The sequence below is a fragment of the Atractosteus spatula genome, chromosome 4, assembly GCF_055471065.1.
Source record: "Atractosteus spatula isolate fAtrSpa1 chromosome 4, fAtrSpa1.hap1, whole genome shotgun sequence".
NCBI classification, from domain to species: Eukaryota; Metazoa; Chordata; class Actinopteri; order Semionotiformes; family Lepisosteidae; genus Atractosteus; species Atractosteus spatula.
In genome coordinates, this window is record NC_142709.1 from 18,335,455 (window position 1) to 18,351,811 (window position 16,357).

The window sequence follows — 16,357 nt, forward strand, 5'->3', positions numbered from 1 at the left end:
TTTTGAAACTTAAATGACATTTCAGCAGAATATTCTGTTTTCTCCTGGGCTATGGTCATTCTATTGATTGGTTTGTACTTTTCACAGCAGTTTAGGGCTGGGTGATCTGCAGGTTTTAAAAGTGCAGTAATAGCAGTACTTGATGCTTTCTACCCTTGTGAAATGAACACAAAATGATTCCTTGCAGAATTCATAAACTAGTATAGATTTACTCACTTCTGTATTATGAACTGCTGTGAAATAAAATATTAAAATATCAAATGTCAGAAGTATTTCAATGTACTGTAATTCCAGTCTGTTCTTAGCAATGTTTATATTATTTATAACTGAAAAACAGTAATACATACTGTATATTTCATTGGTGTACATGTGCTGTTTGTACTTCGGGAATGCTAGATCTGGTTGATCAACAGAATTTTGATAAAAACATTTTATTCCATAAAAAATAATTTGTACAAGCAGATAATACTTAACATTTATGTGTGCAGTACACAAACAGAATATTACATTACAGATTTGTACTACAGTACATGGATTGCAAGTACAGAAGACATCTTTACCTTAATATTTTCGCTTCCAGGTAAAAGGAAAATAATATATTGTTATGGAAAACACAGTATAGCCCTCCAAAAAAAGGCATCTTAAGGACTGCTTTGCTCTTTTGATTGGAGGCTTAATGCAGTACTGGTAGATCACAACTTCTGTTTAAAAGCAATATATCTTTTTATTAATTCATCTAAATCATTGTGAATTTTCTTATTGAAATTTGTTATGTTCAGAGTCCCAGAATATATTTGTAACCATGAGTGAACATAAAGTTGCATAAAGTACCATATTTAGCTCTATGCCCAAGGACAGGAGAGTCTATGAGAGACAATTACTGTATGTTACACAATCAGTTTACTGTGGAAAGGGTTTTTCAAGTACATCTGTCCCGCTTTAATGGGGGGAGTCTCCAATATAGCTGCACAAAATCTTTACTCACTAGGGTCAATACACCTGTAATTAAAAGCCAGGCTCCTGTGGTATAGAAAAGATACCCATCTGTTGCCTTTGGTAGAGTGGGAATTAATGTGCTGTCTTCCAGTACGTTTTACTGAAGGATTCAGAATCATTTTGTTGTGTCAGTGTGAATTCCCTCAAAACCACAAAATTTCCACCTCTTTTCCAGGGTGGCTCCAACACCTGTGAACTCTTGCTTGAACATGCGGGGCAGTCGTACCATCAGCCTTTCGATTTCAGCCGCTGAGATCTAGCGAGCAAAACACGATAAAAACATTAACCAACAGCCTGGTAAGGGAGGACAGAAAGACCCAGGTGATTCTCTGCACCATCCCTCACTTTAAAGAACACCCCCCTCTGTACTGTGTAGCACAAAACCTATTTTTATCCATAGAATTTCAACCAGCACCGCATGACTACAGTAGTTTGAAGAAGTGGACTGCTTAAAAAAAATATCTGTTAAAAAGCATCTTTTCTTAAAGAAATAACAGGCATTGTTTCTAATTTTGAGAAGGACAAAAACGGTATTCAGTTTTCTTTGTTTTGTTTGTCTAGTGACCGAAACATCATATTCTCAAACACTTCATTTTTTAAAGTCTTTAATTTGTCCCAAGGGCTGATTTAGAAGCCAATGAGAGTAATGGCCTTCAAACTCCCTGCCGTGGACTGTTGAAGACTCTAATATGTGATATGAGATCAAATCTTACATGAAAACCTCATTTGTTTAATTTTGCTTTTGACTTGCTGGATCTCTTCAGTGTATGTTGTATTGTATTTTATCTGCCTGTGTTTCTATTATCTTCATTTCGTCCAATGTACATCAACCTACAATACAGCTGTGAAGGGTGCTTTAAAAACTACATGTATTATTGTAGTACATAAAAAGAAAGCACAGCCATCCAGAGTTCAGTACACTTGAGTTGTATTAGGAAATTGATCAACAGATACAGTAGGTTACCTTGGTATCCAGTCTTTGAATATAAGACCAGAGGTACTCTATGTTCGCACCAAATGGATGGACGTGCAGGAAGGTAGATATAATTCCTGCAGGCAAAAAGGCAAGGTTAATTAAACATGTCTGAAACTGTCAGTGCAAAAACAAAATGTCCCTCACACGCATACGATGCAATAACAATGCAGGCACAATAATAAAATAACTGGTGGAGCTGAAACAATTACTTAAGCTGATTACTTGAGAGAGGTCCTGGAAAAGGAACGGAACAATGCGAGGGAGGAGAATATATTGCCGTCTCTTGAGAACCAGGAGCCAATATTTATTTCCTTGATTTATATGGCATAACGCTGCCAATTACAGGAGAAGCACATGCAATTCCCTTCAGAGGGCCTGTTGTAAAGGCGCAGTGTTTCACCAGAACGGGGGTGGAAGTGTTTAAAAATACAAGGCTGGATTTTAAGGATATGACCAGCTGAAGCCTTACGGATAATAGGCATGCTGAAAAACGTGCCGTAGTCTGGGTGGAGAATGTTCTTATTCTTCTAATTATACTAGATTATTTTCTTATACATATAGTAGGACAATGTGATGCCTTACTATTTTAATAGTGGTGCCTGTCCATTTAGTTATCATTATTTTACAAAACACTTTTTCTTAGATTATTTTTTCATATAAAGGCAAAGAGAACATAAATCTGTATGTATTGTAATGGCCACTTGTTTAGAAAGGTGAGATTGAGACATGTTTGATGTTTCTGTTTAGTGATTTAAATACCACAGTGGCTGTTTCATGAACATTTCAGTAGATAGAGGCAAACTGTTGTATGTTTATGAAGGAATACAGGGCAAGAAACGTGTGTATAGCTCTGCATATGCATTGAACCTCTCACTAATTCTCTTATACTGTCAAATCAATTTAAACATTTTGAAAGGTCACCAAAGATTGTCTATGTTCTGTGGGTAACGGAGAACTACATTGTATCCTGATTCATTTGTAACAGTGAAAACTAATGGATGTTTAAGACTCTATTAAAAAGGAAAGCAATTTTAGCAATGGGCCTTCTGCTTTTTCGTGGGGAAATAGTTATTTCAGAATGTGATTTGAAAAATGTGCTATGCAGTGAGGCTGTTACTGCTCTTTAGTAGCAAAGGAAAGTGGCTCCCCTCCAACATGTAAAGCCTTTTGGGATCCTTTAAGATGAAAAGAGCTATGTAAGAACAGTTCATTACTGATTAAATTTTAAAAAAAGGAGTCTGTCATTATAAAGGGAAACCGAACAGGTACAATATGTTTCATCTTGCTTGTGTGTGACGTCTCTCTGTCGCTATGCATTTCCCAAGACTCACAAATCCAAATTCGTAATTAAGCAAGAATGAATCGATTAATCTTTCTTAAGCAAGCATGCCTATATTGTGGTTGTTGACTTGGTCCGTTCCCCCACTGTTTGCACAAATAGATTTTCATTGGGATCTAAATCGTATCTACAGCATGGGCATTCATTGGAAATTATGGGCACATGAAGGGATGAAACCAGACTCTAGATTCTGTCCCTGGTCAGCAGCCAGTCAAGCAGTTGGCAACGAAAGCTGTACAAGTCCCCTGTGTTCCCTTTCACAATATGACACATCTCTCATCTCACCGGCACAGTCTGACAAACATTTGATGCAGAAGGCCTCATAAGAATCAAAGCCTTTGTATTATCCTGCTTTACATATTCATTCAATTTATCTTCTGCGTGAAATTCATCAGTCTTATCTGATTATAAATTGAAATGCAGGGGCTTATGTTGCTAAAAAAAATTCTAGCTCATTTAATGTATTTTTTCCCTTATGTAAGATTTGCACATTTATTAAACTGGGCATGTTTCTTACCCACTATTCCCTATAGATTCTTGCTACTGGAGATTTTTATAGATCAAAAGCTAGCTGTAACACAGAAATGTAGCACAATTACCCAGTAAAAGAGCTTCTTTTTCTGACTTCAGAGGTCCTCGTATATGAGTCTCAGTTTTCTTTTCTTGACTCTGATAAAGGCTCGACACAGTGCATCCATTCATTCCCTGTTCAGCACACAGAGTGAATGACACCTGTCAGAACAGCTGGAAGTACAAATGGATGTTTTGCATAAACTGAACTTTGTAAATATAAAGACTATACAATAGGAATTTGATTTACAAACAGACGATACCCCCTAAGACTGGGTTCAAACTCTTACATAACCTGAATTGGTACAGAACACCCCATACAAGATTTCTGGAGTAACTTCTGGGCCTTTTTTCCTATAAAAACTGTATAGAATTTCACTGACATATTCCATGAGGGCTTTTTAAAAATCATGAGCAATATCAAATATCTGGGAAGTTATTGCTGAGGGCGAAAGTTTTGTCTACCGATATCTAAAACCATATTAAAATTATCTTTCGATCCATCTGTTTATCTTTGCTTAATCAAGCTGGAACGCTTATTTCGCCGGAAAGTCTGCAGTTGTAATTTTCACGCTGTAATTGACATTTATTGGAAGAGATTTGTGAGTAGTTTCTAATTTTCCTAAAACTAATGTGAAAAATGTGTTTTGTGAAATGGAATTTATTACGTTGTTCAACATAATTGAATGATACAAGTCATTTTAAAACCTATCTATCATGATTTATGCTAAGTACTAAAATACAACCAGTGCTTCTCAGTTACAGTTGTTATGGTATCATTGGTCAGCATTGTCTCTGTTGCACTATTGTATGCATTTAGTTCTAAAGGAAAGGTCAATAACTTCAACAGTATTGATAGACCATTGAAGGCCACCCCCCTGCAGATGAATTCCTCTGCAGTAGTAGTGACTGTTGCCTATGAAATGTGCTATGGTAGCAGTATTGCATTTTTCTGAAAGAAAAAGTCCCCCTAATATAGTGACAAGAGGACCCATAATCTGGAAAGGACATTTCCAGATTAGGTCTGATTTATACAGAAAAAAAAAATACATCAAGTCTGAAGACATTTGACAGGCAGAAATAGATCATCAAGATTCTGCTTGTGTATCAGATAAGAAAAACATCCTGGAAGGACACACATACCTTTTCATGTAATCCATTGCTGCTCATCTCCACAGTATCCATATTGTTTATTAACTGTTATTAAAGCAACATTAAAGAAAACATATTTTAAGTGCTGAAAGACATATCCAGGTTTTGAACATTTCAGTCTAATTCAACCTTGACAAGACAAAATCTATAAATTATTATACATTTACATCTATACAGTATATAGACATTTTACAGATGCTGGATGCACTGGAATTGCAAATATAAATGAGAATGCTCATGTATTTCAAGAGAATGCAAATGCACTGCCCAACAGATATAACTTATTAGAAATGCCATGACGAAAGATATAGATGATGTAACAATTACAAGGTTGTCAGCTATGATGTTTACATTAGTTCATTCGAAAAATGTGACATTTACACAGCGGTAGTAAAGACTTTTGTTTTCTGACCCTAATAGTAAAAAAATAGTGGTGCAGAGCAACCAGATGTATTTCAAGGCTTAAAGGAATGAACCTTTTAAGTCAACACACTGAAACACAAACCATAGGAAAGAAGTGGAAACTAAGTGGAAGAGCATTTGAAACCAAGACCAGGAGGCACTTCTGATACACTGCTGTTGTATCAGAGAAAGGGTAATTGGAAAATGGAACAAGCTTCCCTGCTGTGTTGCTGATGTAGATACCCTGACGTCTTTCAATAAACAACAGGATGAGAGCCTTGAATCACAAAGAATACATGGGGAGAATGGCATTATGGTCAATGTGCTCAGACTTTCTTGACAGAGAACAGGAACAGTAGCAAAGGTTAGAAAGAGAGAAGCTGCAGGGTCAGCAACAGATGTGGACACTGACAGTGGAAAAGCATCAGCTGACACTGTCTGGATAGGGATCAGAGGAATTGTTTGTAGTGAATTAGCCTGGCTGCTATGTTCTCTGTTGTGCAGAAGGTTCTTTCTCTCTCAAGTATCCCTCGCTAAGAGAATGGAAACTTCAAAACTGAGCGGACATTTCCAAACCAGCTTCCTTTGGGGGCAGACTGAATGAATTTGTTGCACTCTACTCTAGCTGTCAGTTTTGGCTACACTCCCCACTGAGTGCAATTGAAAAGGAAACATGTGTCAGCAGGGAAATCTCTGGCTGCCCACAGTTGGGGAAACGAAGAGGAAAGATGATGGTGCTTGCCTGTAAATTACAAAAGATGTCCTCCATCTTTTTCATTCGGTCTCAGGACAGGATTCGTAATAAACTGGCTAGTAAGCTCAAGTCCTTAAATACCTTATTTAAAGTATAATGCGTCAGTGAAAAAGATAACAGCTACAGTAACTGTATTCTGACTGTATGTGAAAGAAACATACTTGAGTATGAATATACCATTGTCCTCTTATTTGGTAACAGGAGTAACACAGGGTAATGGTCAACCCTCTGGTCTCATTACTGACAATCTGTGGGTCCAGGTTTCCACTGGAGATGCTGCTGTTGTACCCCTGAGTAAGTTTCTGTCCTCTACCCCAGTTGTTCCAGTCCACCCAGCTGTATAAGTAGGGACCAGCACTGCTGGGGGTAATCCTTGCTTTGGACTGGAGTCACATGCTCTCAGACCAGTTAACGCTACGGTAACCAAGTAGATCGCCTTGCTCTGATGTGGACTTTGCCTTGGCTGTTTAGCTTGTAGCCAAATACTGTATCCAGTTTAGAAAAACTGAAAAAAAGAGAACAGGGCATTCTACTTACAGGAGGGCCTTACATCCTGCATTACTGATTATTGTGCCTTTCAGTATGCACCACGCAAAGGAGTGGAGTTCAAATTAAAACATCATAAAAGTGGGGTAAGGCAAACACTTTCTCTAGGATTCTTTCATAATGCCATGGTAGTAAGCTGCAGATAAGTAAGGTACTGTATAATCAGTAACTGAAGTACAGTGCTAGCAAAACATGAACATGTTCAACACAAATCCATGTTCTTACGTGGCTAGACAAGGGTAATATGACTATTTTAGTTCAGGTGGGTAGCTGCGTCAGCATGCGTGGGCTGCAAAGGAACAAGTAATAGGTTTATTCCATGCTGAAAAAAAGAAGAAAGAGAACACAACGTTTCGGCCATGGAGCCTTCTTCAGGTGTGAGAGAGACAAGGCAGTAGGCAAAGGTAATGTAGCGGGGGAACAAAGGCTGGGAGGGAGGAGGAGTGAGAGGCGGGAGCAGGAGACAGAAAGAGAGGCCAATCAAGAGGTGTGAAGTCAGAATGGGTGTAGAGAGGTGTGAAATGAAACTTCCAATGAATGGAGAAAATTTAGAAGAAGAGTAGTCTGTCGTTAAGAGAAGGGGAAAGGTGTGATCCTAGCTGCAGGATAAGTTTGGTTTCGGTAGTCTTTCTGATGTATGAGTTCGGAAAACCGTCTTTGAGAACACAGACGGAGAGATTAGAGTGGTCGTGGCCGTCAGAGGTGAAATGAGAAACAATGGGGTTGGAGAGATCTTTAATCTTCACAGCCCTGACGTGTTCTCTGAAGCGGTCTCTGAGTCTCCTTCCTGTTTCTCCAATGTATATGACTACTTTGTTAGAGTGTGACATCAGACAGCATTTTTATCACCAACATATCTGAGAATTGCATGACCATTACATAGGATTTTTTTCAACATCCCTAACTGTGGATTTTGAATTGTCTATATTACAATGAAGGTGACATGGTGACGTACTGGTTGGTATTACTGCCTTGCAGAGCAGGGGTCCTGGGTTCAAGTCCAGACCTGTGGTTTGTACAATATGTTTTTTATGTTCTCTCCAAGTTTACATGGGTTTCTTCTGGGTGCTCTGGTTTCCTCCCACAGTCCAAAGACGTACTAGTGGTTAAACTGGCTTCTGGGAAATTTGGCCCTGGTGTGAGTGTGTACATGTGTGTCTATGTGGGCCCTCTAATGGACTGGCGTCCTGTCCAGGATGTATCCTGCTTTGTACTCTTTGCTTGCTGGTACAGGATCTAGCTCCCAGACAGCCTTGAATTGGATGAAGCAGTTACAAAAAAGATAGATGGAAAGTACATTTGCTAGAAGGTCCAATATGTACAGTATTCTGGTCTTCTTCCAGAAAGAAAATATAATGTAAGTTCCGATAAACAGGTGCGATTTCCATACTCCATTGTAACAAAGAGGGAAATACAACTATCAGTGAGCCTGTAAAGTTGTCTCAGGACACAGAACCAGGTGCGTTCACTCACTAGCTAGATTCATGTCACAATCCTCATCTGTTGCATGGCTAATTTTATAAAGTAAGTTGTGCTTACAAACAGTTTTGGCTCAGTTTCGTCACCCCCTCTGAATCACAGATGAAATGAAAACATATTTTGCAAATGTTAAATGTGCAGATGAAGAGACAGTACTGTATATGACATGCACTCCCTTCCCACTCTCCTGCTCCTGCAAATTGTTTCATTCTCTCTTTTATCATTTTTCTTATCCTTTTACATGAGACACATGACAACTAAGACAATGATACCATAGGGAGCCATGCAGGTTATCATGTTATATTACTGTTCCAATGCAGGTCAGGTGAAATAGATCCATAGATGTAAATGATGTGGATGTGGAAAACGTGCTCACTCAAGATTTTGTGCGAATGGGCTAAAATGTGAATATAGTTCTGGCAAATACTGATGCTTTACTGTAATGACATACAGTATCTTAACTGCATCTTCATATCCCTCTCCTATGGGCTGTCTGCCCATACGACTTCCTTACCTTTTCTTTCAAGGCTGCAAGCTCCCTCTCCAGGCACCTCTGCTCATCTTTTGCGTGTTCTAGCTCATATCCTTTCGCTTTTAACTCTTCTTGCAGATCCAACAGTTGCTATGGCAAAAAAAAAACAAAGACTGAATTTAAATCATGAGACGTTGCGATGTGATGTTTTTGAAAATGACTCTTTAGAAATCCTCTAGACCTTTTATGTCCTGTTGGTCACTATTTCCTTTTTGTGAAATATTAGCAGGCAGGACAGAGATCCGTCCACTTATTCCAAATGTTGTGAAGTCGACACAGTCTGGTTTACGTGTCATAGCAGCCCCACAGCACGCAATAAGGGATGGGCACCAGTCTATCTCAGGCCACACACACATATGCACAGGTAATTGAAAGACACCACATATCATAGCCAGCAATTCTTTGGGAGGTGGGAGAAAATTCCTGAGAACATGCAAAAGCCTCACAAAAGGTTCTTCAGTCCAGAATCAGATCCGGTTTTCAAGAGCTGTGAGGCAACTATGGTAAGTGCCATGCCAGTGCACTGCCTTCATACTGTGTTTAAACATATCAAAGATTGGGTTTAATAATGCATTTATCTCTCAGTGTAGAAATAATAAATTACCTTAGTCACTAACAAAGAAGTAATAATATCGCCTAAGATAGAAGACACGTGAAAAACACATTAAATACAATTACAGAAGTTGCATCCCTCTTAGAAAAACAAAGAGCAGTGAGGGTGTTGACAGTGTTGACAGAGTGAGCAATATGCAAATAAAATGATATTGCTGCGAGAGTGACTAGCATTAACAATTTTTGTTTATGTGCCTCGAAGAATGCCTAAACTAAATAATGGTAAAAATAATTATGGCCCAAGAAGCTATTAGCATGAATTAGAAATGTGGGACTTGGCCAATGCTAAAAAATGCATTTAATATTCATTATGTAAAACAACTTTTCAAGGCTCTATGTTCCATGTGTGCATTATTTTATTGATGGGCTCCTCTCTGATTTAGAGGATGGATCCCTAAACTGGCCGCGGGGAGACAGCAACTACCCTTCTCAGCTGCTGCAGGAGGAGACTGAGTGAACGGGGGTGTATCGAGGACATAGCCCTGTCTCTGCACTGTTTGCTGCAGGAGAGGAAGTGAACGAGGGTGTATCGAGGACATAGCCCTGTCTCTGCACTGTCTGCTGCAGAAGAGTGAGTGAACAAGGGTGTATCGAGGACACAGCCCTGTCTCTGCACTGTCTGCTGCAGAAGAGTGAGTTAACGGGGGTGTAGGGAGGACACAGCCCTGTCTCTGCACTGTCCGCTGCTGGAGAGTTAGTGAACAAGGGTGTAGCGAGGACACACCCCTGTCTCTGCACTGTCCGCTGCTGGAGAGTTAGTGAACGAGGGTGTATCGAGGACACAGCCCTGTCTCTGCACTGTCTGCTGCAGAAGAGTGAGTGAACGGGGGTGTAGGGAGGACACAGCCCTGTCTCTGCACTGTCTGCTGCAGAAGAGTGAGTGAACGAGGGTGTATCGAGGACACAGCCCTGTCTCTGCACTGTCTGCTGCAGGAGAGTGAGTGAACGGGGGTGTAGCGAGGACACAGCCCTGTCTCTGCACTGTCTGCTGCAGGAGAGTGAGTGAACGGGGGTGTAGCGAGGACACAGCCCTGTCTCTGCACTGTCTGCTGCTGGAGAGTGAGTGAACGGGGGTGTAGCGAGGACACAGCCCTGTCTCTGCACTGTCCGCTGCAGGAGAGCGAGTGAACGGTGGTGTATCGAGGACACACCCCTGTTTCTGCACTGTCCGCTGCTGGAGAGTGAGTGAACGGGGGTGTAGCGAGGACACAGCCCTGTCTCTGCACTGTCCGCTGCTGGAGAGTTAGTGAACAAGGGTGTAGCGAGGACACACCCCTGTCTCTGCACTGTTTGCTGCAGGAGAGGGAGTGAACGAGGGTGTAGGGAGGACACAGCCCTGTCTCTGCACTGTCTGCTGCAGGAGAGTGAGTGAACGAGGGTGTAGCGAGGACACAGCCCTGTCTCTGCACTGTTTGCTGCAGGAGAGGGAGTGAACGGTGGTGTAGCGAGGACACAGCCCTGTCTCTGCACTGTCTGCTGCAGGAGAGGGAGTGAACGAGGGTGTAGGGAGGACACAGCCCTGTCTCTGCACTGTCTGCTGCAGGAGAGGGAGTGAACGGGGGTGTAGGGAGGACACAGCCCTGTCTCTGCACTGTCTGCTGCAGGAGAGTGAGTGAACGGGGGTGTATCGAGGACACAGCCCTGTCTCTGCACTGTCTGCTGCAGGAGAGGGAGTGAACGAGGGTGTAGCGAGGACACAGCCCTGTCTCTGCACTGTCTGCTGCAGGAGAGTGAGTGAACGGGGGTGTAGGGAGGACACAGCCCTGTCTCTGCACTGTCCGCTGCTGGAGAGTTAGTGAACAAGGGTGTAGCGAGGACACACCCCTGTCTCTGCACTGTCCGCTGCTGGAGAGTTAGTGAACGAGGGTGTAGCGAGGACACAGCCCTGTCTCTGCACTGTCTGCTGCAGGAGAGGGAGTGAACGAGGGTGTAGGGAGGACACAGCCCTGTCTCTGCACTGTCTGCTGCAGAAGAGTGAGTGAACGGGGGTGTAGGGAGGACACAGCCCTGTCTCTGCACTGTCCGCTGCTGGAGAGTTAGTGAACAAGGGTGTAGCGAGGACACACCCCTGTCTCTGCACTGTCTGCTGCAGAAGAGTGAGTTAACGGGGGTGTAGGGAGGACACAGCCCTGTCTCTGCACTGTCCGCTGCTGGAGAGTTAGTGAACAAGGGTGTAGCGAGGACACACCCCTGTCTCTGCACTGTCCGCTGCTGGAGAGTTAGTGAACGAGGGTGTATCGAGGACACAGCCCTGTCTCTGCACTGTCTGCTGCAGAAGAGTGAGTGAACGGGGGTGTAGGGAGGACACAGCCCTGTCTCTGCACTGTCTGCTGCAGAAGAGTGAGTGAACGAGGGTGTATCGAGGACACAGCCCTGTCTCTGCACTGTCTGCTGCAGGAGAGTGAGTGAACGGGGGTGTAGCGAGGACACAGCCCTGTCTCTGCACTGTCTGCTGCAGGAGAGTGAGTGAACGGGGGTGTAGCGAGGACACAGCCCTGTCTCTGCACTGTCCGCTGCTGGAGAGTGAGTGAACGGGGGTGTAGCGAGGACACAGCCCTGTCTCTGCACTGTCCGCTGCTGGAGAGTTAGTGAACAAGGGTGTAGCGAGGACACAGCCCTGTCTCTGCACTGTCCGCTGCAGAAGAGCGAGTGAACGGTGGTGTATCGAGGACACACCCCTGTTTCTGCACTGTCCGCTGCTGGAGAGTGAGTGAACGGGGGTGTAGCGAGGACACAGCCCTGTCTCTGCACTGTCTGCTGCAGGAGAGTGAGTGAACGGGGGTGTAGGGAGGACACAGCCCTGTCTCTGCACTGTCCGCTGCTGGAGAGTTAGTGAACAAGGGTGTAGCGAGGACACACCCCTGTCTCTGCACTGTCCGCTGCTGGAGAGTTAGTGAACGAGGGTGTAGCGAGGACACAGCCCTGTCTCTGCACTGTCTGCTGCAGGAGAGGGAGTGAACGAGGGTGTAGGGAGGACACAGCCCTGTCTCTGCACTGTCTGCTGCAGAAGAGTGAGTGAACGGGGGTGTAGGGAGGACACAGCCCTGTCTCTGCACTGTCCGCTGCTGGAGAGTTAGTGAACAAGGGTGTAGCGAGGACACACCCCTGTCTCTGCACTGTCCGCTGCTGGAGAGTTAGTGAACGAGGGTGTAGCGAGGACACAGCCCTGTCTCTCCACTGTCTGCTGCAGGAGAGGGAGTGAACGAGGGTGTAGCGAGGACACACCCCTGTCTCTGCACTGTCTCTGCACTGTCTGCTGCAGTACCTGCTGGAGAGTGAGTGAATGAGGGTGTATCGAGGACACAGCCCTGTCTCTGCACTGTCTGCTGCAGAAGAGTGAGTGAACAAGGGTGTAGGGAGGACACAACCCTGTCTCTGCACTGTCCGCTGCTGGAGAGTTAGTGAACAAGGGTGTAGCGAGGACACACCCCTGTCTCTGCACTGTCCGCTGCTGGAGAGTTAGTGAACGAGGGTGTAGCGAGGACACAGCCCTGTCTCTGCACTGTTTGCTGCAGGAGAGGGAGTGAACGAGGGTGTAGGGAGGACACAGCCCTGTCTCTGCACTGTCTGCTGCAGGACAGTGAGTGAACGGGGGTGTATCGAGGACACACCCCTGTCTCTGCACTGTCCGCTGCTGGAGAGTTAGTGAACGAAGGTGTAGTGAGGACACAGCCCTGTCTCTGCACTGTCTCTGCACTGTCTCTGCACTGTCTGCTGCAGGAGAGTGAATGAACGAGGGTGTAGTGAGGACACACCCCTGTCTCTGCACTGTCCGCTGCTGGAGAGTGAGTGAACGAGGGTGTAGCGAGGACACACCCCTGTCTCTGCACTGTCTCTGCACTGTCTGCTGCAGTACCTGCTGGAGAGTGAGTGAATGAGGGTGTATCGAGGACACAGCCCTGTCTCTGCACTGTCTGCTGCAGGAGAGGGAGTGAACGAGGGTGTAGGAAGGACACAGCATTGTACCTGCACTGTCTGTGCACTGTCTGCTGCAGAAGAGTGAGTGAACAGGGGTGTAGGGAGGACACACCCGTCTCTGCACTGTCTGCTGCAGGAGAGTGAGTGAACAAGGGTGTAGGGAGGACACAGCCCTGTACCTGCACTGTCTGCTGCAGAAGAGTGAGTGAATGAGGGTGTAGGGAGGACACAGCCCTGTACCTGCACTGTCTATGCACTGTCTGCTGCAGAAGAGTGTGAACAGGGGTTTAGGGAGGACACAGCCCTATACCTGCTGCATGCTCTGCACCGTCTGCTGCAGGAACTGCAGCTGCTGCTCTCTGGTGCGGTCCTCTTCGGTCCTGTACAGCTTCCCCTGCTCCTGCTTCAGCAGCTCCACCTCGTTCCTGTAGGCGTCCAGCTGCCAGCGCAGGCTGTCATTCTCTTCCTTCAGAGCACAGGCCTGGGCAGCCAGGGCTGGGCATAGTGAGAGGAAAGTGAGCAGGTCTTGTCAGCACTACAGTCCCTCCCCCCAAACTACAGTCCCTCATGTGTTTTGAGCTCCTACCTCAGCAATTCAATTGAAATGTTTAAATAACAGCGATAATAAACAGTGTTTATCATTCAAGTTCAGGAAAAAAAGGCCTCAATAATTAGAAATCTGCCAATAGTGAACACTCTTTTGCCCACTGTTTATGTTTCACCCCCCTCCCATTTTTGGTACATTCCAATGCCCTCAACATGCCATTTTTTGTACATTCCACTATACTTCAACCCACAACTATAAACATCAAATCTAAACCCACATCCCACACATTTTCAATACAATTGGGTGAGTCTAAATGCTACAGACTAACGATAATAGATGACGATGAACCTTCTCTTGAATACAGAGGAGAATTGATCACCCAAAGAGGTTTTTGGACATTAATTTGTTTTTTAAAAATCAGATAACAGACCATTTGCCAGGAACTGAATTTTGTGATTAGGACGTTACTTTTTCCACACTCACAGACATTTCCATGTGGAGTCCAGTAAAATGACAGATAAAGTAACAGAACAGTCCAATTTGAATCCACTTCCATCCTGCAGAAGTCAAGCGTATCTCCTGGTGAAGGTCATGGAAAACTTGAGACAGTCCTCAAAGTACAAGGAACAATGGTTGGGATGGTGGTGGAGGAGGTGAACACTGGAGCACCCAGCAAATGCCCATGAGAACCCGAAGACAACATTCAGGCTTCACACAGACACCTGAGGTCACCATTGATCACAACAATTGAGCATTGAACCCTACATCTTCAGTCAGCAATACAAACCACCAGGACACGCTCCCTCCATAATTGGACACTTTGCACTACAAGGCACTAAGTAGAAATTCACGCCCTTACCTTCCACATGCACGTAATCAATTGAATTAAAATGGTGTTGATCATTCCATCCATTATCAACACACCACTCATCCTGATACCACTCAGAGAAAGTAGGGACTTAGCCTGGAGCACACAGGGAAGACAACTGCTCTCCCCTTGGATGAAAAGCCAGTTTCAGGTAAAACTGTGTTAACTCACATTTAATTACAGAGCAACATCCCAGGTCCTTCTTTTCATCCATTGAGTATTGTTCTCTACTGTGGCCAGTATGAGGACTTTTTTTCAGCAGCCTGATATTTTACTTTTCTAGATTCCTTGCTGTATTGCCTAACGTAGTGAAGTAAAAGTAAAGATGGGGGTTAAATTAAGGCCTTTCTGCCTGAAGATTAGACTTCTAAGCAACAAGAGTTTATGGCAGGAAAGGGAGAACTGATAAGGATTCCAGATGCAAGCTAGGAGAGCTAGGGAACCCCCTGGGGACTTATTCCCTGACCATTTGGCCAAACACGTGACCTCCCCCCTTTACCATAATAACAAGTGACGTCAGAAGCGGCAAGGAAAGGATATATAAACCTAAAGTTTGTACCAGCACTTTGAACAATATTTCGGTTTTGATGTTTCTTGCGGGAAAAAAGACTTCGGCTTTATTGTTCCTTGCATGCAATAAACTCATCTGTTTAACTTCATCTCGGGATCCAGAACCTTATTCTTTCTGTTACAACAGTAGGAACACAAAATTAATTTTACTGCTGCAATTTCATCACCACCCACATTTGAATAAATGTCAGACTAAATTAGGCTAAAAAAACAGTTTTACACTATATATTTTTCACCTAGTTATTGGTCTTTGGTATCGCTTGTTAAATATTAATTGTTGAGAATGCTGAGAAGATAAAAATGCTTTTTATTTAAAGCAAACTAAGACCACAAACTCATCGAGCCAGCGTTTTCAGAACAAAAACAAATACAAAACAATTGACTATAGTTGTGCTGCATTTCATTGTTAACAGAAGATTACTGTTAGTAATCCGGTAGTCTGAAAGTAAGCCTGGGGAAAAAAAAAATATTTACTGTTTCATTGGAAGAGACTTCATCCCCAATTAAAGAGATGGCTGCTTGCTTTGTTTTCTCCTCTCTATATCCAGATCCAGAAAACATATTTTAAGCATAACTGTCAAAACCAGGCAGCATAGCTGTCATTTCACAGGCACTAAAATAAATTGTAGCTCTCATAATTGATTTCTCGGTTTTCTGAAAATGTTCGGTTGCCATAGATGCTCTAATATAGCACTACATCTCATTTGACTAATATTCCTGCTAGATGTCTTGAATCCTTTTTTTGCAATGAAATCCATTTTTGTCACGTATGATATTGGTTTGAAATATTGTTGGGTTAAACATTAAGGAATGCCTCCAGGACAGCGAATATCGTTTATAGGCAAGCGTCTATGTGACAAATATGCACAAATTTGTTTTTATAATCATGTTTGGCTGAAGCCAGGGATGTTATATGCTTCTTCCAAATGGATTTCTCCAATGTGAACTAAATTAAAGCAATTTTTCAAACTGCAGTGCCAATCATTTCATAACAGAATTAAATTTTTGGATAAATGAGTTAAATGAGTAGTTCGCAAATTAGTCAAATAATTGCTGAAGGGAATGCCATTTCAAACCTGCGCTAGCGGTCAACAGT

General features: G+C 43.4%; 1 protein-coding gene across 1 annotated transcript in view; it reads right to left on the reverse strand.

Moving 5' to 3' along the window:
* Window positions 1–567: 567 nt before the first annotated feature.
* enox1 (ecto-NOX disulfide-thiol exchanger 1) overlaps window positions 568–16,357 on the reverse strand; it is a 51,233-nt gene continuing 35,443 nt past the window's right edge. Inside the window, exons 10-15 of the mRNA XM_088913299.1 lie at window positions 13,587–13,771; window positions 8,729–8,836; window positions 5,025–5,078; window positions 3,911–4,016; window positions 1,961–2,046; window positions 568–1,252 (exon numbers count right to left, since the gene is read on the reverse strand). Of these exons, the coding sequence (XP_088769425.1) occupies window positions 1,112–1,252; window positions 1,961–2,046; window positions 3,911–4,016; window positions 5,025–5,078; window positions 8,729–8,836; window positions 13,587–13,771 (680 nt within the window). The 3' untranslated portion in view covers window positions 568–1,111. The remainder of the gene's footprint in view (window positions 1,253–1,960; window positions 2,047–3,910; window positions 4,017–5,024; window positions 5,079–8,728; window positions 8,837–13,586; window positions 13,772–16,357) is intronic.